Source organism: Rhinoderma darwinii, chromosome 13, assembly GCF_050947455.1.
Source record: "Rhinoderma darwinii isolate aRhiDar2 chromosome 13, aRhiDar2.hap1, whole genome shotgun sequence".
In the NCBI taxonomy this organism is placed as follows: Eukaryota; Metazoa; Chordata; class Amphibia; order Anura; family Rhinodermatidae; genus Rhinoderma; species Rhinoderma darwinii.
In genome coordinates this window covers 59015538-59039716 of record NC_134699.1, presented here as the reverse complement: position 1 = coordinate 59039716, position 24179 = coordinate 59015538, and the positions used below count along the sequence as shown (strand labels likewise).

Sequence of the window (24179 nt, the reverse complement as noted above, 5' to 3'; positions counted from 1 at the left end):
TATTCTTGTATATAGGGGCAGTATTATAGTTGTTATATTCTTGTACATAGGAACAGTATTATAGTAGTTATATTCCTGTATATAGGAGGCAGTATTATAGTAGTTATATTCTTGTATATAGGGGGCAGTATTATAGTAGTTATATTCTTGTATATAGGGGGCAGTATTACAGTAGTTATATTCTTGTATATAGGGGGCAGTATTATAGTAGTTATATTCTTGTATATAGGGGCAGTATTATAGTTGTTATATTCTTGTACATAGGAACAGTATTATAGTAGTTATATTCTTGTATATAGGGGGCAGTATTATAGTAGTTATATTCCTGTATATAGGGTATAGTATTATAGTAGTTATATTATGTATAGGGGCAGTATTATAGTAGTTATACTCTTGTACATAGGGGGCAGTATTATAGTAGTTATATTCTTGTATATAGGAGCAGTATTATAGTAGTTATATTCTTGTATATAGGGGCAGTATTATAGTTGTTATATTCTTGTACATAGGAACAGTATTATAGTAGTTATATTCTTGTATACAGGCGGCAGTATTATAGTAGTTATATTCCTGTATATAGGGTATAGTATTATAGTAGTTATATTCTTGTGTATAGGGGCAGTATTATAGTAGTTATACTCTTGTACATAGGGGGCAGTATTATAGTCGTTATATTCTTGTATATAGGAGCAGTATTATAGTAGTTATATTCTTGTATATAGGGGGCAGTATTATAGTAGTTATATTCTTGTATATAGGGGCAGTATTATAGTTGTTATATTCTTGTACATAGGAACAGTATTATAGTAGTTATATTCTTGTATATAGGGGGCAGTATTATAGTAGTTATATTCTTGTATATAGGGGCAGTATTATAGTAGTTATATTCCTGTATATAGGGTATAGTATTATAGTAGTTATATTCTTGTGTATAGGGGCAGTATTATAGTAGTTATACTCTTGTACATAGGGGGCAGTATTATAGTAGTTATATTCTTGTATATAGGAGCAGTATTATAGTAGTTATATTCTTGTATATAGGGGCAGTATTATAGTTGTTATATTCTTGTACATAGGGTATAGTATTATAGTAGTTATATTCTTGTGTATAGGGGCAGTATTATAGTAGTTATATTCTTGTATATAGGGGGCAGTATTATAGTAGTTATATTCCTGTATATAGGAGGCAGTATTATAGTAGTTATATTCTTGTATATAGGGGGCAGTATTATAGTAGTTATATTCTTGTATATAGGGGGCAGTATTACAGTAGTTGTATTCTTGTATATAGGGGGCAGTATTATAGTAGTTATATTCTTGTATATAGGGGCAGTATTATAGTTGTTATATTCTTGTACATAGGAACAGTATTATAGTAGTTATATTCCTGTATATAGGAGGCAGTATTATAGTAGTTATATTCTTGTATATAGGGGGCAGTATTATAGTAGTTATATTCTTGTATATAGGGGCAGTATTATAGTTGTTATATTCTTGTACATAGGAACAGTATTATAGTAGTTATATTCTTGTATATAGGGGGCAGTATTATAGTAGTTATATTCCTGTATATAGGGTATAGTATTATAGTAGTTATATTCATGTGTATAGGGGCAGTATTATAGTAGTTATACTCTTGTACATAGGGGGCAGTATTATAGTCGTTATATTCTTGTATATAGGAGCAGTATTATAGTAGTTATATTCTTGTATATAGGGGGCAGTATTATAGTAGTTATATTCTTGTATATAGGGGGCAGTATTACAGTAGTTATATTGTATATAGGGGGCAGTATTATAGTAGTTTAATACTGTTCCTATGTACAAGAATATAACTACTATAATACTGCCCCCTATATACAATATAACTACTGTAATACTGCCCCCTATATACAAGAATATAACTACTATAATACTGCCCCCTATATACAAGAATATAACGACTATAATACTGCCCCCTATGTACAAGAGTATAACTACTATAATACTGCCCCTATACACAAGAATATAACTACTATAATACTATACCCTATATACAGGAATATAACTACTATAATACTGCCCCCTATATACAAGAATATAACTACTATAATACTGTTCCTATGTACAAGAATATAACAACTATAATACTGCCCCTATATACAAGAATATAACTACTATAATACTGCCCCCTATATACAAGAATATAACTACTATAATACTGCCTCCTATATACAGGAATATAACTACTATAATACTGTTCCTATGTACAAGAATATAACAACTATAATACTGCCCCTATATACAAGAATATAACTACTATAATACTGTTCCTATGTACAAGAATATTAGTAGTTATATTCTTGTATATAGGGGGCAGTATTATAGTAGTTATATTCCTGTATATAGGGTATAGTATTATAGTAGTTATATTATGTATAGGGGCAGTATTATAGTAGTTATACTCTTGTACATAGGGGGCAGTATTATAGTAGTTATATTCTTGTATATAGGAGCAGTATTATAGTAGTTATATTCTTGTATATAGGGGCAGTATTATAGTTGTTATATTCTTGTACATAGGAACAGTATTATAGTAGTTATATTCTTGTATACAGGGGGCAGTATTATAGTAGTTATATTCCTGTATATAGGGTATAGTATTATAGTAGTTATACTCTTGTACATAGGGGGCAGTATTATAGTAGTTATATTCTTGTATATAGGGAGCAGTATTATAGTAGTTATATTCTTGTACATAGGAACAGTATTATAGTAGTTATATTCCTGTATATAGGGTATAGTATTATAGTAGTTATATTCTTGTGTATAGGGGCAGTATTATAGTAGTTATACTCTTGTACATAGGGGGCAGTATTATAGTAGTTATATTCTTGTATATAGGAGCAGTATTATAGTAGTTATATTCTTGTATATAGGGGCAGTATTATAGTTATATTCTTGTACATAGGAACAGTAGTTATATTCCTGTATATAGGGTATAGTATTATAGTAGTTATATTCTTGTGTATAGGGGCAGTATTATAGTAGTTATACTCTTGTACATAGGGGGCAGTATTATAGTAGTTATATTCTTGTATATAGGAGCAGTATTATAGTAGTTATATTCTTGTATATAGGGGCAGTATTATAGTTGTTATATTCTTGTACATAGGAACAGTATTATAGTAGTTATATTCCTGTATATAGGAGGCAGTATTATAGTAGTTATATTCTTGTATATAGGGGGCAGTATTATAGTAGTTATATTCTTGTATATAGGGGGCAGTATTACAGTAGTTATATTCTTGTATATAGGGGGCAGTATTATAGTAGTTATATTCTTGTATATAGGGGCAGTATTATAGTTGTTATATTCTTGTACATAGGAACAGTATTATAGTAGTTATATTCTTGTATATAGGGGGCAGTATTATAGTAGTTATATTCCAGTATATAGGGTATAGTATTATAGTAGTTATATTATGTATAGGGGCAGTATTATAGTAGTTATACTCTTGTACATAGGGGGCAGTATTATAGTAGTTATATTCTTGTATATAGGAGCAGTATTATAGTAGTTATATTCTTGTATATAGGTGCAGTATTATAGTTGTTATATTCTTGTACATAGGGTATAGTATCATAGTAGTTATATTCTTGTGTATAGGGGCAGTATTATAGTAGTTATATTCTTGTATATAGGGGGCAGTATTATAGTAGTTATATTCCTGTATATAGGAGGCAGTATTATAGTAGTTATATTCTTGTATATAGGGGGCAGTATTATAGTAGTTATATTCTTGTATATAGGGGGCAGTATTACAGTAGTTATATTCTTGTATATAGGGGGCAGTATTATAGTAGTTATATTCTTGTATATAGGGGCAGTATTATAGTTGTTATATTCTTGTACATAGGAACAGTATTATAGTAGTTATATTCTTGTATATAGGGGGCAGTATTATAGTAGTTATATTCTTGTACATAGGAACAGTATTATAGTAGTTATATTCTTGTATACAGGGGGCAGTATTATAGTAGTTATATTCTTGTGTATAGGGGCAGTATTATAGTAGTTATACTCTTGTACATAGGGGGCAGTATTATAGTCGTTATATTCTTGTATATAGGAGCAGTATTATAGTAGTTATATTCTTGTATATAGGGGGCAGTATTACAGTAGTTATATTGTATATAGGGGGCAGTATTATAGTAGTTATATTCTTGTACATAGGAACAGTATTATAGTAGTTATATTCTTGTATACAGGGGGCAGTATATTAGTTATATTCCTGTATATAGGGTATAGTATTATAGTAGTTATATTCTTGTGTATAGGGGCAGTATTATAGTAGTTATATTCTTGTATATAGGAGGCAGTATAATAGTAGTTATATTCCTGTATATAGGGTATAGTATTATAGTAGTTATATTCTTGTGTATAGGGGCAGTATTATAGTAGTTATACTCTTGTACATAGGGGGCAGTATTATAGTAGTTATATTCTTGTATATCGGAGCAGTATTATAGTAGTTATATTCTTGTATACAGGGGGCAGTATTATAGTAGTTATATTCCTGTATATAGGGTATAGTATTATAGTATTTATATTCTTGTGTATAGGGGCAGTATTATAGTAGTTATACTCTTGTACATAGGGGGCAGTATTATAGTAGTTATATTCTTGTATATCGGAGCAGTATTATAGTAGTTATATTCTTGTATATAGGGGCAGTATTATAGTAGTTATATTCTTGTATATAGGGGCAGTATTATAGTAGTTATATTCTTGTATATAGGGGGCAGTATTATAGTAGTTATATTCTTGTATATAGGGGGCAGTATTATAGTAGTTATATTGTTGTATATAGGGGCAGTATTATAGTAGTTATATTCTAGTACATAGGGGGCAGTATTATAGTAGTTATATTCTTGTATATAGGAGGCAGTATAATAGTAGTTATATTCTTGTATATAGGGGCAGTATTATAGTAGTTATATTCTTGTACATAGGGGCAGTATTATAGTAGTTATATTCTTGTACATAGGGGCAGTATTATAGTAGTTATATTCTTGTATATAGGGAGAAGTATTATAGTAGTTATATTCTTGTATATAGGGGCAGTATTATAGTAGTTATATTCTTGAATATAGGAGCAGTATTATAGTAGTTATATTCTTGTATATAGGGGCAGTATTATAGTAGTTATATTCTTGTATATAGGGGCAGTATTCTAGTAGTTATATTCTTGAATATAGGAGCAGTATTATAGTAGTTATATTCTTGTATATAGGGGCAGTATTATAGTAGTTATATTCTTGTATATAGGGGCAGTATTATAGTAGTTCTATTCTTGTATATAGGAGCAGTATTATAGTAGTTCTATTCTTGTATATAGGAGCAGTATTATAGTAGTTATATTCTTGTACATAGGGGCAGTATTATAGTAGTTATATTCTTGTATATAAGGGCAGTATTATAGTAGTTATATTCTTGTATATAGGGGGCAGTATTATATTCGATATATTCTTTTATATAGGAGGCAGTATTATAGTAGTTATATTCTTGTACATAGGGGCAGTATTATAGTAGTTATATTCTTTTATATAGGAGGCAGTATTATAGTAGTTATATTCTTGTATATAGGAGGCAGTATTATAGTAGTTATATTCTTGTATATAGGAGGCAGTAATATAGTAGTTATATTCTTGTATATACAAGTATTATAGTAGTTATATTCTTGTATATAGGGGCAGTATTATAGTAGATATATTCTTGTATATAGGGGGCAGTATTATAGTAGTTATATTCCTGTATATAGGGGTAGTATTATAGTAGTTATATTCTTGTATATAGGAGCAGTATTATAGTAGTTATATTCTTGTATATAGGGGCAGTATTATAGTAGTTATATTCTTGTACATAGGGAGCAGTATTATAGTAGTTATATTCTTGTATATAGGGGCAGTATTATAGTAGTTATATTCTTGTATATAGGGGGCAGTATTATAGTAATTATATTCTTGTATATACAGGGCAGTAATATAGTAGTTATATTCTTGTATATAGGGGCAGTATTATAGTAGTTCTATTCTTGTATATAGGAGCAGTATTATAGTAGTTATATTCTTGTATATAAGGGCAGTATTATAGTAGTTATATTCTTGTATATAGGGGGCAGTATTATATTCGATATATTCTTTTATATAGGAGGCAGTATTATAGTAGTTATATTCTTGTACATAGGGGCAGTATTATAGTAGTTATATTCTTGTATATAGGGGGCAGTATTATAGTAGTTGTATTCCTGTATATAGGAGGCAGTATTATAGTAGTTATATTCTTGTATATATGGGGCAGTATTATAGTAGTTATATTCTTGTATATAGGAGGCAGTATTATAGTAGTTATATTCTTGTATATAGGAGGCAGTATTATAGTAGTTCTATTCTTGTATATAGGAGGCAGTAATATAGTAGTTATATTCTTGTATATAGGGGCAGTATTATAGTAGTTTATATTCTTGAACATAGGGAGCAGTATTATAGTAATTATATTCTTGTATATACAGGGCAGTAATATAGTAGTTATATTCTTGTACATAGGGGCAGTATTATAGTAGTTATATTCTTGTATATAGGAGGCAGTATTATAGTAGTTATATTCTTGTATATAGGAGGCAGTATTATAGTAGTTATATTCTTGTATATAGGAGGCAGTAATATAGTAGTTATATTCTTGTATATAGAAGTATTATAGTAGTTATATTCTTGTATATAGGGGCAGTATTATAGTAGTTCTATTCTTGTATATAGGGGGCAGTATTATAGTAGTTATATTCTTGTATATAGGGGGCAGTATTATAGTAGTTATATTCTTGTATATAGGGGGCAGTATTATAGTAGTTATATTCCTGTATATAGGGGCAGTATTATAGTAGTTATATTCTTGTATATAGGAGCAGTATTATAGTAGTTATATTCTTGTATATAGGGGCAGTATTATAGTAGTTATATTCTTGTACATAGGGAGCAGTATTATAGTAGTTATATTCTTGTATATAGGGGCAGTATTATAGTAGTTATATTCTTGTATATAGGGGGCAGTATTATAGTAATTATATTCTTGTATATACAGGGCAGTAATATAGTAGTTATATTCTTGTATATAGGAGGCAGTATTATGGTAGTTATATTCTTGTATATACAGGGCAGTATTATAGTAGTTATATTCCTGTATATAGGGGCAGTATTATAGTAGTTATATTCTTGTATATAGGGGGCAGTATTATAGTAGTTATATTCTTGTATATAGGAGCAGTATTATAGTAGTTATATTCTTGTATATAGGAGCAGTAATATAGTAGTTATATTCTTGCATATAGGGGGCAGTATTATAGTAGTTATATTCTTGTATATAAGAGCAGTATTATAGTAGTTATATTCTTGTATATAGGGGCAGTATTATAGTAGTTATATTCTTGTATATAGGGGCAGTATTATAGTAGTTCTATTCTTTTATATAGGAGCAGTATTATAGTAGTTATATTCTTGTATATAAGGGCAGTATTATAGTAGTTATATTCTTGTATATAGGGGGCAGTATTATATTCGATATATTCTTTTATATAGGAGGCAGTATTATAGTAGTTATATTCTTGTACATAGGGGCAGTATTATAGTAGTTATATTCTTGTATATAGGGGGCAGTATTATAGTAGTTGTATTCCTGTATATAGGAGGCAGTATTATAGTAGTTATATTCTTGTATATAGGGGGCAGTATTCTAGTAGTTATATTCTTGTATATAGGAGGCAGTATTATAGTAGTTATATTCTTGTATATAGGAGGCAGTATTATAGTAGTTATATTCTTGTATATAGGAGGCAGTATTATAGTAGTTATATTCTTGTATATAGGAGGCAGTAATATAGTAGTTATATTCTTGTATATAGGGGCAGTATTATAGTAGTTTATATTCTTGAACATAGGGAGCAGTATTATAGTAATTATATTCTTGTATATACAGGGCAGTAATATAGTAGTTATAATCTTGTATATAGGAGGTAGTATTATTGTAGTTATATTCTTGTATATTTGGGGCAGTATTATAGTAGTTATATTCCTGTATATAGGCGCAGTATTATAGTAGTTATATTCTTGTATATAGGGGGCAGTATTATAGTAGTTATATTCTTGTATATAGGAGCAGTATTCTAGTAGTTATATTCTTGTATATAGGAGCAGTAATATAGTAGTTATATTCTTGCATATAGGGGGCAGTATTATAGTAGTTATATTCTTGTATATAAGAGCAGTATTATAGTAGTTATATTCTTGTATATAGGGGCAGTATTATAGTAGTTATATTCTTGTATATAAGAGTAGTATTATAGCAGTTATATTCTTGTATATAGGGGGCAGTATTATAGTAGTTATATTCTTGTATATAAGAGCAGTATTATAGCAGTTATATTCTTGTATATAGGGGGCAGTATTATAGTAGTTATATTCTTATATATAGAAGCAGTAATATAGTAGTTTATATTCTTGTATATAGGAGAAGTATTATAGTAGTTATAGTCTTGTATATAGGGGGCAGTATTATAGTAGCTATATTCTTATATATAGAAGCAGTAATATAGTAGTTATATTCTTGTATATAAGAGCAGTATTATAGTAGTTATATTCTTGTATATAGGGGGCAGTATTATAGTAGTTATATTCTTATATATAGAAGCAGTATTATAGTAGTTATATTCTTGTATATAGGGGCAGTATTATAGTTGTTATATTCTTGTACATAGGAACAGTATTATAGTAGTTATATTCTTGTATATAGGGGGCAGTATTATAGTAGTTATATTCCAGTATATAGGGTATAGTATTATAGTAGTTATATTATGTATAGGGGCAGTATTATAGTAGTTATACTCTTGTACATAGGGGGCAGTATTATAGTAGTTATATTCTTGTATATAGGAGCAGTATTATAGTAGTTATATTCTTGTATATAGGTGCAGTATTATAGTTGTTATATTCTTGTACATAGGGTATAGTATTATAGTAGTTATATTCTTGTGTATAGGGGCAGTATTATAGTAGTTATATTCTTGTATATAGGGGGCAGTATTATAGTAGTTATATTCCTGTATATAGGAGGCAGTATTATAGTAGTTATATTCTTGTATATAGGGGGCAGTATTATAGTAGTTATATTCTTGTATATAGGGGACAGTATTACAGTAGTTATATTCTTGTATATAGGGGGCAGTATTATAGTAGTTATATTCTTGTATATAGGGGCAGTATTATAGTTGTTATATTCTTGTACATAGGAACAGTATTATAGTAGTTATATTCTTGTATATAGGGGGCAGTATTATAGTAGTTATATTCTTGTACATAGGAACAGTATTATAGTAGTTATATTCTTGTATACAGGGGGCAGTATTATAGTAGTTATATTCTTGTGTATAGGGGCAGTATTATAGTAGTTATATTCTTGTATATAGGGGGCAGTATTATAGTAGTTATATTCTTGTACATAGGAACAGTATTATAGTAGTTATATTCTTGTATACAGGGGGCAGTATTATAGTCGTTATATTCTTGTATATAGGAGCAGTATTATAGTAGTTATATTCTTGTATATACAGGGCAGTATTATAGTAGTTATATTCCTGTATATAGGGGCAGTATTATAGTAGTTATATTCTTGTATATAGGGGGCAGTATTATATTCGATATATTCTTTTATATAGGAGGCAGTATTATAGTAGTTATATTCTTGTACATAGGGGCAGTATTATAGTAGTTATATTCTTGTATATAGGAGGCAGTATTATAGTAGTTATATTCTTGTATATAGGAGGCAGTATTATAGTAGTTATATTCTTGTATATAGGAGGCAGTAATATAGTAGTTATATTCTTGTATATAGAAGTATTATAGTAGTTATATTCTTGTATATAGGGGCAGTATTATAGTAGTTCTATTGTTGTATATAGGGGGCAGTATTATAGTAGTTATATTCTTGTATATAGGGGGCAGTATTATAGTAGTTATATTCTTGTATATAGGGGGCAGTATTATAGTAGTTATATTCCTGTATATAGGGGCAGTATTATAGTAGTTATATTCTTGTATATAGGAGCAGTATTATAGTAGTTATATTCTTGTATATAGGGGCAGTATTATAGTAGTTATATTCTTGTACATAGGGAGCAGTATTATAGTAGTTATATTCTTGTATATAGGGGCAGTATTATAGTAGTTATATTCTTGTATATAGGGGGCAGTATTATAGTAATTATATTCTTGTATATACAGGGCAGTAATATAGTAGTTATATTCTTGTATATAGGAGGCAGTATTATAGTAGTTATATTCTTGTATATACAGGGCAGTATTATAGTAGTTATATTCCTGTATATAGGGGCAGTATTATAGTAGTTATATTCTTGTATATAGGGGGCAGTATTATAGTAGTTATATTCTTGTATATAGGAGCAGTATTATAGTAGTTATATTCTTGTATATAGGAGCAGTAATATAGTAGTTATATTCTTGCATATAGGGGGCAGTATTATAGTAGTTATATTCTTGTATATAAGAGCAGTATTATAGTAGTTATATTCTTGTATATAGGGGCAGTATTATAGTAGTTATATTCTTGTATATAGGGGCAGTATTATAGTAGTTCTATTCTTTTATATAGGAGCAGTATTATAGTAGTTATATTCTTGTATATAAGGGCAGTATTATAGTAGTTATATTCTTGTATATAGGGGGCAGTATTATATTCGATATATTCTTTTATATAGGAGGCAGTATTATAGTAGTTATATTCTTGTACATAGGGGCAGTATTATAGTAGTTATATTCTTGTATATAGGGGGCAGTATTATAGTAGTTGTATTCCTGTATATAGGAGGCAGTATTATAGTAGTTATATTCTTGTATATAGGGGGCAGTATTATAGTAGTTATATTCTTGTATATAGGAGGCAGTATTATAGTAGTTATATTCTTGTATATAGGAGGCAGTATTATAGTAGTTATATTCTTGTATATAGGAGGCAGTATTATAGTAGTTATATTCTTGTATATAGGAGGCAGTAATATAGTAGTTATATTCTTGTATATAGGGGCAGTATTATAGTAGTTTATATTCTTGAACATAGGGAGCAGTATTATAGTAATTATATTCTTGTATATACAGGGCAGTAATATAGTAGTTATAATCTTGTATATAGGAGGTAGTATTATTGTAGTTATATTCTTGTATATTTGGGGCAGTATTATAGTAGTTATATTCCTGTATATAGGCGCAGTATTATAGTAGTTATATTCTTGTATATAGGGGGCAGTATTATAGTAGTTATATTCTTGTATATAGGAGCAGTATTCTAGTAGTTATATTCTTGTATATAGGAGCAGTAATATAGTAGTTATATTCTTGCATATAGGGGGCAGTATTATAGTAGTTATATTCTTGTATATAAGAGCAGTATTATAGTAGTTATATTCTTGTATATAGGGGCAGTATTATAGTAGTTATATTCTTGTATATAAGAGTAGTATTATAGCAGTTATATTCTTGTATATAGGGGGCAGTATTATAGTAGTTATATTCTTGTATATAAGAGCAGTATTATAGCAGTTATATTCTTGTATATAGGGGGCAGTATTATAGTAGTTATATTCTTATATATAGAAGCAGTAATATAGTAGTTTATATTCTTGTATATAGGAGAAGTATTATAGTAGTTATAGTCTTGTATATAGGGGGCAGTATTATAGTAGCTATATTCTTATATATAGAAGCAGTAATATAGTAGTTATATTCTTGTATATAAGAGCAGTATTATAGTAGTTATATTCTTGTATATAGGGGCAGTATTATAGTAGTTATATTCTTATATATAGAAGCAGTATTATAGTAGTTATATTCTTGTATATAGGGGCAGTATTATAGTTGTTATATTCTTGTACATAGGAACAGTATTATAGTAGTTATATTCTTGTATATAGGGGGCAGTATTATAGTAGTTATATTCCAGTATATAGGGTATAGTATTATAGTAGTTATATTATGTATAGGGGCAGTATTATAGTAGTTATACTCTTGTACATAGGGGGCAGTATTATAGTAGTTATATTCTTGTATATAGGAGCAGTATTATAGTAGTTATATTCTTGTATATAGGTGCAGTATTATAGTTGTTATATTCTTGTACATAGGGTATAGTATTATAGTAGTTATATTCTTGTGTATAGGGGCAGTATTATAGTAGTTATATTCTTGTATATAGGGGGCAGTATTATAGTAGTTATATTCCTGTATATAGGAGGCAGTATTATAGTAGTTATATTCTTGTATATAGGGGGCAGTATTATAGTAGTTATATTCTTGTATATAGGGGGCAGTATTACAGTAGTTATATTCTTGTATATAGGGGGCAGTATTATAGTAGTTATATTCTTGTATATAGGGGCAGTATTATAGTTGTTATATTCTTGTACATAGGAACAGTATTATAGTAGTTATATTCTTGTATATGGGGGCAGTATTATAGTAGTTATATTCTTGTACATAGGAACAGTATTATAGTAGTTATATTCTTGTATACAGGGGGCAGTATTATAGTAGTTATATTCTTGTGTATAGGGGCAGTATTATAGTAGTTATACTCTTGTACATAGGGGGCAGTATTATAGTCGTTATATTCTTGTATATAGGAGCAGTATTATAGTAGTTATATTCTTGTATATAGGGGGCAGTATTACAGTAGTTATATTGTATATAGGGGGCAGTATTATAGTAGTTATATTCTTGTACATAGGAACAGTATTATAGTAGTTATATTCTTGTATACAGGGGGCAGTATATTAGTTATATTCCTGTATATAGGGTATAGTATTATAGTAGTTATATTCTTGTGTATAGGGGCAGTATTATAGTAGTTATATTCTTGTATATAGGGGGCAGTATTATAGTAGTTATATTCTTGTATATAGGAGGCAGTATAATAGTTGTTATATTCCTGTATATAGGGTATAGTATTATAGTAGTTATATTCTTGTGTATAGGGGCAGTATTATAGTAGTTATACTCTTGTACATAGGGGGCAGTATTATAGTAGTTATATTCTTGTATATCGGAGCAGTATTATAGTAGTTATATTCTTGTATACAGGGGGCAGTATTATAGTAGTTATATTCCTGTATATAGGGTATAGTATTATAGTATTTATATTCTTGTGTATAGGGGCAGTATTATAGTAGTTATACTCTTGTATATCGGAGCAGTATTATAGTAGTTATATTCTTGTATATAGGGGCAGTATTATAGTAGTTATATTCTTGTATATAGGGGCAGTATTATAGTAGTTATATTCTTGTATATAGGGGCAGTATTCTAGTAGTTATATTCTTGAATATAGGAGCAGTATTATAGTAGTTATATTCTTGTATATAGGGGCAGTATTATAGTAGTTATATTCTTGTATATAGGGGCAGTATTATAGTAGTTCTATTCTTGTATATAGGAGCAGTATTATAGTAGTTCTATTCTTGTATATAGGAGCAGTATTATAGTAGTTATATTCTTGTACATAGGGGCAGTATTATAGTAGTTATATTCTTGTATATAAGGGCAGTATTATAGTAGTTATATTCTTGTATATAGGGGGCAGTATTATATTCGATATATTCTTTTATATAGGAGGCAGTATTATAGTAGTTATATTCTTGTACATAGGGGCAGTATTATAGTAGTTATATTCTTTTATATAGGAGGCAGTATTATAGTAGTTATATTCTTATATATAAGAGGCAGTATTATAGTAGTTATATTCTTGTATATAGGAGGCAGTAATATAGTAGTTATATTCTTGTATATACAAGTATTATAGTAGTTATATTCTTGTATATAGGGGCAGTATTATAGTAGATATATTCTTGTATATAGGGGGCAGTATTATAGTAGTTATATTCCTGTATATAGGGGTAGTATTATAGTAGTTATATTCTTGTATATAGGAGCAGTATTATAGTAGTTATATTCTTGTATATAGGGGCAGTATTATAGTAGTTATATTCTTGTATATAGGGGGCAGTATTATAGTAATTATATTCTTGTATATACAGGGCAGTAATATAGTAGTTCTATTCTTGTATATAGGGGCAGTATTATAGTAGTTCTATTCTTGTATATAGGAGCAGTATTATAGTAGTTATATTCTTGTATATAAGGGCAGTATTATAGTAGTTATATTCTTGTATATAGGGGGCAGTATTATATTCGATATATTCTTTTATATAGGAGGCAGTATTATAGTAGTTATATTCTTGTACATAGGGGCGGTATTATAGTAGTTATATTCTTGTATATAGGGGGCAGTATTATAGTAGTTGTATTCCTGTATATAGGAGGCAGTATTATAGTAGTTATATTCTTGTATATAGGGGGCAGTATTATAGTAGTTATATTCTTGTATATAGGAGGCAGTATTATAGTAGTTATATTCTTGTATATAGGAGGCAGTATTATAGTAGTTCTATTCTTGTATATAGGAGGCAGTAATATAGTAGTTATATTCTTGTATATAGGGGCAGTATTATAGTAGTTTATATTCTTGAACATAGGGAGCAGTATTATAGTAATTATATTCTTGTATATACAGGGCAGTAATATAGTAGTTATAATCTTGTATATAGGAGGTAGTATTATAGTAGTTATATTCTTGTATATTTGGGGCAGTATTATAGTAGTTATATTCCTGTATATAGGGGCAGTATTATAGTAGTTATATTCTTGTATATAGGGGGCAGTATTATATTCGATATATTCTTTTATATAGGAGGCAGTATTATAGTAGTTATATTCTTGTACATAGGGGCAGTATTATAGTAGTTATATTCTTGTATATAGGAGGCAGTATTATAGTAGTTATATTCTTGTATATAGGAGGCAGTAATATAGTAGTTATATTCTTGTATATAGAAGTATTATAGTAGTTATATTCTTGTATATAGGGGCAGTATTATAGTAGTTCTATTCTTGTATATAGGGGGCAGTATTATAGTAGTTATATTCTTGTATATAGGGGGCAGTATTATAGTAGTTATATTCTTGTATATAGGGGGCAGTATTATAGTAGTTATATTCCTGTATATAGGGGCAGTATTATAGTAGTTATATTCTTGTATATAGGAGCAGTATTATAGTAGTTATATTCTTGTATATAGGGGCAGTATTATAGTAGTTATATTCTTGTACATAGGGAGCAGTATTATAGTAGTTATATTCTTGTATATAGGGGCAGTATTATAGTAGTTATATTCTTGTATATAGGGGGCAGTATTATAGTAATTATATTCTTGTATATACAGGGCAGTAATATAGTAGTTATATTCTTGTATATAGGAGGCAGTATTATAGTAGTTATATTCTTGTATATACAGGGCAGTATTATAGTAGTTATATTCCTGTATATAGGGGCAGTATTATAGTAGTTATATTCTTGTATATAGGGGGCAGTATTATAGTAGTTATATTCTTGTATATAGGAGCAGTATTATAGTAGTTATATTCTTGTATATAGGAGCAGTAATATAGTAGTTATATTCTTGCATATAGGGGGCAGTATTATAGTAGTTATATTCTTGTATATAAGAGCAGTATTATAGTAGTTATATTCTTGTATATAGGGGCAGTATTATAGTAGTTATATTCTTGTATATAGGGGCAGTATTATAGTAGTTCTATTCTTTTATATAGGAGCAGTATTATAGTAGTTATATTCTTGTATATAAGGGCAGTATTATAGTAGTTATATTCTTGTATATAGGGGGCAGTATTATATTCGATATATTCTTTTATATAGGAGGCAGTATTATAGTAGTTATATTCTTGTACATAGGGGCAGTATTATAGTAGTTATATTCTTGTATATAGGGGGCAGTATTATAGTAGTTGTATTCCTGTATATAGGAGGCAGTATTATAGTAGTTATATTCTTGTATATAGGGGGCAGTATTATAGTAGTTATATTCTTGTATATAGGAGGCAGTATTATAGTAGTTATATTCTTGTATATAGGAGGCAGTATTATAGTAGTTATATTCTTGTATATAGGAGGCAGTATTATAGTAGTTATATTCTTGTATATAGGAGGCAGTAATATAGTAGTTATATTCTTGTATATAGGGGCAGTATTATAGTAGTTTATATTCTTGAACATAGGGAGCAGTATTATAGTAATTATATTCTTGTATATACAGGGCAGTAATATAGTAGTTATAATCTTGTATATAGGAGGTAGTATTATTGTAGTTATATTCTTGTATATTTGGGGCAGTATTATAGTAGTTATATTCCTGTATATAGGCGCAGTATTATAGTAGTTATATTCTTGTATATAGGGGGCAGTATTATAGTAGTTATATTCTTGTATATAGGAGCAGTATTCTAGTAGTTATATTCTTGTATATAGGAGCAGTAATATAGTAGTTATATTCTTGCATATAGGGGGCAGTATTATAGTAGTTATATTCTTGTATATAAGAGCAGTATTATAGTAGTTATATTCTTGTATATAGGGGCAGTATTATAGTAGTTATATTCTTGTATATAAGAGTAGTATTATAGCAGTTATATTCTTGTATATAGGGGGCAGTATTATAGTAGTTATATTCTTGTATATAAGAGCAGTATTATAGCAGTTATATTCTTGTATATAGGGGGCAGTATTATAGTAGTTATATTCTTATATATAGAAGCAGTAATATAGTAGTTTATATTCTTGTATATAGGAGAAGTATTATAGTAGTTATAGTCTTGTATATAGGGGGCAGTATTATAGTAGCTATATTCTTATATATAGAAGCAGTAATATAGTAGTTATATTCTTGTATATAAGAGCAGTATTATAGTAGTTATATTCTTGTATATAGGGGGCAGTATTATAGTAGTTATATTCTTATATATAGAAGCAGTATTATAGTAGTTATATTCTTGTATATAGGAGCAGTATTATAGTAGTTATATTCTTGTACATAGGGGCAGTATTATAGTAGTTATATTCTTGTATATAGGGAGAAGTATTATAGTAGTTATATTCTTGTATATAGGGGCAGTATTATAGTAGTTATATTCTTGAATATAGGAGCAGTATTATAGTAGTTATATTCTTGTATATAGGGGCAGTATTATAGTAGTTATATTCTTGTATATAGGGGCAGTATTCTAGTAGTTATATTCTTGAATATAGGAGCAGTATTATAGTAGTTATATTCTTGTATATAGGGGCAGTATTATAGTAGTTATATTCTTGTATATAGGGGCAGTATTATAGTAGTTCTATTCTTGTATATAGGAGCAGTATTATAGTAGTTCTATTGTATATAGGAGCAGTATTATAGTAGTTATATTCTTGTACATAGGGGCAGTATTATAGTAGTTATATTCTTGTATATAAGGGCAGTATTATAGTAGTTATATTCTTGTATATAGGGGGCAGTATTATATTCGATATATTCTTTTATATAGGAGGCAGTATTATAGTAGTTATATTCTTGTACATAGGGGCAGTATTATAGTAGTTATATTCTTTTATATAGGAGGCAGTATTATAGTAGTTATATTCTTGTATATAGGAGGCAGTATTATAGTAGTTATATTCTTGTATATAGGAGGCAGTAATATAGTAGTTATATTCTTGTATATACAAGTATTATAGTAGTTATATTCTTGTATATAGGGGCAGTATTATAGTAGATATATTCTTGTATATAGGGGGCAGTATTATAGTAGTTATATTCCTGTATATAGGGGTAGTATTATAGTAGTTATATTCTTGTATATAGGAGCAGTATTATAGTAGTTATATTCTTGTATATAGGGGCAGTATTATAGTAGTTATATTCTTGTACATAGGGAGCAGTATTATAGTAGTTATATTCTTGTATATAGGGGCAGTATTATAGTAGTTATATTCTTGTATATAGGGGGCAGTATTATAGTAATTATATTCTTGTATATACAGGGCAGTAATATAGTAGTTATATTCTTGTATATAGGGGCAGTATTATAGTAGTTCTATTCTTGTATATAGGAGCATTATTATAGTAGTTATATTCTTGTATATAAGGGCAGTATTATAGTAGTTATATTCTTGTATATAGGGGGCAGTATTATATTCGATATATTCTTTTATATAGGAGGCAGTATTATAGTAGTTATATTCTTGTATATAGGGGGCAGTATTATAGTAGTTGTATTCCTGTATATAGGAGGCAGTATTATAGTAGTTATATTCTTGTATATAGGGGGCAGTATTATAGTAGTTATATTCTTGTATATAGGAGGCAGTATTATAGTAGTTATATTCTTGTATATAGGAGGCAGTATTATAGTAGTTCTATTCTTGTATATAGGAGGCCGTAATATAGTAGTTATATTCTTGTATATAGGGGCAGTATTATAGTAGTTTATATTCTTGAACATAGGGAGCAGTATTATAGTAATTATATTCTTGTATATACAGGGCAGTAATATAGTAGTTATAATCTTGTATATAGGAGGTAGTATTATAGTAGTTATATTCTTGTATATTTGGGGCAGTATTATAGTAGTTATATTCCTGTATATAGGGGCAGTATTATAGTAGTTATATTCTTGTATATAGGGGGCAGTATTATATTCGATATATTCTTTTATATAGGAGGCAGTATTATAGTAGTTATATTCTTGTACATAGGGGCAGTATTATAGTAGTTATATTCTTGTATATAGGAGGCAGTATTATAGTAGTTATATTCTTGTATATAGGAGGCAGTATTATAGTAGTTATATTCTTGTATATAGGAGGCAGTAATATAGTAGTTATATTCTTGTATATAGAAGTATTATAGTAGTTATATTCTTGTATATAGGGGCAGTATTATAGTAGTTCTATTCTTGTATATAGGGGGCAGTATTATAGTAGTTATATTCTTGTATATAGGGGGCAGTATTATAGTAGTTATATTCCTGTATATAGGGGCAGTATTATAGTAGTTATATTCTTGTATATAGGAGCAGTATTATAGTAGTTATATTCTTGTATATAGGGGCAGTATTATAGTAGTTATATTCTTGTACATAGGGAGCAGTATTATAGTAGTTATATTCTTGTATATAGGGGCAGTATTATAGTAGTTATATTCTTGTATATAGGGGGCAGTATTATAGTAATTATATTCTTGTATATACAGGGCAGTAATATAGTAGTTATATTCTTGTATATAGGAGGCAGTATTATAGTAGTTATATTCTTGTATATACAGGGCAGTATTATAGTAGTTATATTCTTGTATATAGGGGGCAGTATTATAGTAGTTATATTCTTGTATATAGGAGCAGTATTATAGTAGTTATATTCTTGTATATAGGAGCAGTAATATAGTAGTTATATTCTTGCATATAGGGGGCAGTATTATAGTAGTTATATTCTTGTATATAAGAGCAGTATTATAGTAGTTATATTCTTGTATATAGGGGCAGTATTATAGTAGTTATATTCTTGTATATAGGGGCAGTATTATAGTAGTTCTATTCTTTTATATAGGAGCAGTATTATAGTAGTTATATTCTTGTATATAAGGGCAGTATTATAGTAGTTATATTCTTGTATATAGGGGGCAGTATTATATTCGATATATTCTTTTATATAGGAGGCAGTATTATAGTAGTTATATTCTTGTACATAGGGGCAGTATTATAGTAGTTATATTCTTGTATATAGGGGGCAGTATTATAGTAGTTGTATTCCTGTATATAGGAGGCAGTATTATAGTAGTTATATTCTTGTATATAGGGGGCAGTATTATAGTAGTTATATTCTTGTATATAGGAGGCAGTATTATAGTAGTTATATTCTTGTATATAGGAGGCAGTATTATAGTAGTTATATTCTTGTATATAGGAGGCAGTATTATAGTAGTTATATTCTTGTATATAGGAGGCAGTAATATAGTAGTTATATTCTTGTATATAGGGGCAGTATTATAGTAGTTTATATTCTTGAACATAGGGAGCAGTATTATAGTAATTATATTCTTGTATATACAGGGCAGTAATATAGTAGTTATAATCTTGTATATAGGAGGTAGTATTATTGTAGTTATATTCTTGTATATTTGGGGCAGTATTATAGTAGTTATATTCCTGTATATAGGCGCAGTATTATAGTAGTTATATTCTTGTATATAGGGGGCAGTATTATAGTAGTTATATTCTTGTATATAGGAGCAGTATTCTAGTAGTTATATTCTTGTATATAGGAGCAGTAATATAGTAGTTATATTCTTGCATATAGGGGGCAGTATTATAGTAGTTATATTCTTGTATATAAGAGCAGTATTATAGTAGTTATATTCTTGTATATAGGGGCAGTATTATAGTAGTTATATTCTTGTATATAAGAGTAGTATTATAGCAGTTATATTCTTGTATATAGGGGGCAGTATTATAGTAGTTATATTCTTGTATATAAGAGCAGTATTATAGCAGTTATATTCTTGTATATAGGGGGCAGTATTATAGTAGTTATATTCTTATATATAGAAGCAGTAATATAGTAGTTTATATTCTTGTATATAGGAGAAGTATTATAGTAGTTATAGTCTTGTATATAGGGGGCAGTATTATAGTAGCTATATTCTTATATATAGAAGCAGTAATATAGTAGTTATATTCTTGTATATAAGAGCAGTATTATAGTAGTTATATTCTTGTATATAGGGGGCAGTATTATAGTAGTTATATTCTTATATATAGAAGCAGTAATCTAGTAGTTATATTCTTGTATATAGGAGAAGTATTATAGTAGTTATATTCTTACACACCTAGTTATATTCGTACACACCTATCTTATTTTGTGTATGATTTTTTTTCTGCAGTATTTTAGTCTATATAAGAACCGTTGCTCCATTATTCGCCACGTTAATTACCATGTTAATCCTGCCTGTGATTCACTTTACCTCAGGCCATGATCTCTTGTTCTATTCGAACTTAAAATAAGTTTGTGTTTCGAGGTTTGGCTCAATCTCTCATGTCTCTTCAAAGCGGCTTTTCCCCCCATTTCTCCTTTAAGCTACAAGCAGTAAGATCTAGGAGTCTTTCCTCTTGTGCTTTGTTACGTAGGTACGGCATTCGTAAGCTCCACACAAGGACTCTGCGCTATCAGTATCATAAGCCGTTTTCTCCCACTGAGAAATATACGTGTAAGCGTCAACATTAAAACTACACTTGTGCGCGCTGCTATCATACTCTTGTCTTGCAGGGGGCATTCCAATGACACAGGGAAAACAAGTTGCTTTTTTTTTCACGTTTTACCATGATGTAGAGAGGAAGATAAATTTGGTCTACCGTCTATGGAAATCAGAAAATGGTCTGCTCTGGGGGTTCAGTCCTTTGGGGTGTAGGATAGGATATAAGATCTGCATATGATATGCGCAGGCAGGCGAAAGAGATGCTAAATCTCTCTGAAGGCACCTCATAAATATGGAATTCAACTTGCAAGGCAGAGAGACGCCTGCAAATAAGACAGGGCTTGGGTTAACCCCATCCTGGCCACCCAGGAGAAATGCTGCCATTCTCTCAGAACTCGAGTAGGTTATCCTCACCTTTAAGAACTGTCTCTTTTTTTCACATTTTTCACATGAATTATGAGGCTACTACTTAATAGTAAAATGGCGTATGGGCGCGGTTTTATTTGGCGCCATTTTATGAACCCGTCATGGGGCTCCTCAGTCAACTTTCACCGAGCGATCATTATCTCTAGCCAAACAGGGGAAATGCAGAGTTTGCAAGATATCGTCTGCGTCCATCCATAAATACAGTCATGAATATTAATGCTGTAAACCACCTGGATTCTAACGCCGCCGTAAGACAGATTAATATGGCAGCTGAAGGGTTAGTGTTATGATCTAGTTTGTTATTCCGCTCTGTGTCTTGATGCTAAGCCATCTATCTACAGGACGTGCTTATCTGCACAATACAATGTTACTGGGAGCTGTGTCGTTCATACCAAGTAAGTTTGTGTGCCATAAAAATGGAAAAATTCAATTTACGGGAAAAAGAAAGCAGGTACGGGATAAAGCGCGAGCGGCGGCTTTAAAGATGCAGTTTGCAGCAGAACAAATAATAAGATTAAGGGCAAGGGATGTTAGATTTTAGTGAAAAGATGACCTGTGACCCTTAGTGAATTGCTACAATATTTTCCGCTGTGCATGTACCATCTCGCTCTGCTGTTTTACACTGGAGAACTACGTCTCGCTAGTAAAAACTGAGTGTGACGGGACGCGGTTATTTAGAATTGATGGTCGTATAGCTCAGTATTTCACAATCTGTTACTTTTACGTGACCTGTAAATGACTGTGTGTTTTATCGGTTGTCGCTGGTCGTAGAAGAGAATGATATAACCCTTTAAATATCTCCTCAAAATAAAAAGGAGGCTTTGGTGTGGCAATATGTTACAGGATTCCTCTGTGGTGCAGCTTCATGATGATCGGATGTCCCTGAGTCCTAGGTAAGTACACCAGTATCCATGCACAGGGAGACCCACTTCTTTACTGTGGGTACAAGGACAGAAGCTGCAATACTGAAGAGCCCCAGTAAAGGCGGTTAATGCATCTATGCACCTTTCTAATATATAGCCCACTCCTAGAGTATATATACCTCACTCCTAGAGTATCTTGAAGCCTCTCTCAACCTTTACCGACCATTTACAGTATTACTGTACTCTCACGTGACAAAGGGGGCTGTATGTCCCTTTCAGGCGGCCGATGGAAGTTGTGACAACCCTGCACGCCCTATCGTTATGTCTGTCCTGATCTTACCTCCCCTGCAATGATTGCCAGACCTGCATGGGGGGCTAGAGGTTAAGTTTTAGAAGAGAATGTCCGGCATATAGGAGATTCCTGCCTGCTCTGCTCCAACTACTGCCCCCAATAAGACATGCATTTGGTATCAGGTTGTTGGCCATGATGTTGTTTGTTAGAACGTCGCACCCTGTCGTGATAGTTGCACTTTATTAAAGGTGTAGGACTACTTTAATAATTCACAGATTAACAGTACTTTAGTGGTTTTGCCATGGTGTGAGATGGAGTTGTCTACCAAATAAAGCCAAGCTCCACAACCCAAACTCTACATACCACCTCTGAGCACACAAGCCTTAGTGAATCTGATCCTTTTAGTGTGTGCCAAGGCAACTAGTATTGCCCCGAAAGCCAAATTGTCAGACTGGTAAAAAAAAAACAATTTGAAAATTTGGACACCTTGTGTAAGTTCATGGCCCTTCTCTTCAGATAATGTCCAGACAATGAACTTACTATTATCAGAGACCTCCAGGATGTAGCGGATCAGTGGACTGTTACCATCGAAAGGTCTGGCCCATGTTAGATTAATGGATCGTGGTTCAGTAATGCTCAGCATGGCCACCGGGTTCTCAGGAGAATGAGGAAGTTGTCTGGAAAGGAATAAATGGCCGTCTTGTTAGTTGATGACACCATAACTTGTCATTTTAATTGATCAGAAAGCTAATGGTCGACTTACATACCTGACTCGTAGGTGCGCACTCCTGGAATCATTGCCCCCCACTGACAGGACACGGCAGGTGTAGGTCCCAATATCTCCTGACCAAGTTTGGGAGATGTGCAAAGTGCCATTCTTGTCCATTTTGATCCTGGGTAAGTTGTCTATACTCAGAGGAGAGCCATCTTTCTCCCACACATACCTGAGAGAGAAGAAGATGTACAAGATGTGATTAATATTGAATGACGGATGGCTAGTTTTATTATACCGCTATCCTGAACGATGGTTTCTATTGGACATCCCTTGTGACCTTCAGTAGTTTATGTAATTGGCAATAAATGTGGCCAATAAGCGCTCCCTCATCCCCAAGGCAGTATATACCAATCAATACATGTAATATCAGATCCCCATGAAATATAGAAGGAGAAAAAACCTGGTAATTTTATATATTTATGGCTCATCCTTGTCTGTCAATCCTATTCAGTTGTAATTTGGTTCCTGAATAAGGCTCTGTTCACACTTGTGTTATGGCTATCTCTGCTGGATCAGTCATATAAGGGATACCACCGGCGCCCAACAGACCCCGTTGACTTACAATGGGTTATATTGTGATG

At 30.5% G+C, this 24179-nt stretch overlaps 1 protein-coding gene and 1 long non-coding RNA gene across 7 annotated transcripts in view; one reads left to right on the top strand and one right to left on the bottom strand.

Moving 5' to 3' along the window:
- The window catches only part of SDK2 (sidekick cell adhesion molecule 2), a 503279-nt gene that overhangs the window by 64612 nt on the left and 414488 nt on the right, over positions 1-24179 (bottom strand). For all 6 annotated transcript variants that reach the window (XM_075845537.1, XM_075845538.1, XM_075845539.1 and 3 more), the window contains exons 13-14: positions 23591-23767; positions 23364-23500 (exon numbers count right to left, since the gene is read on the bottom strand). In XM_075845537.1, coding sequence (XP_075701652.1) covers positions 23364-23500; positions 23591-23767 — 314 coding nt within the window. The remainder of the gene's footprint in view (positions 1-23363; positions 23501-23590; positions 23768-24179) is intronic.
- The window catches only part of LOC142665777 (uncharacterized), a 179946-nt gene that overhangs the window by 140507 nt on the left and 15260 nt on the right, over positions 1-24179 (top strand). The gene's annotated exons all lie outside the window — the stretch shown is intronic.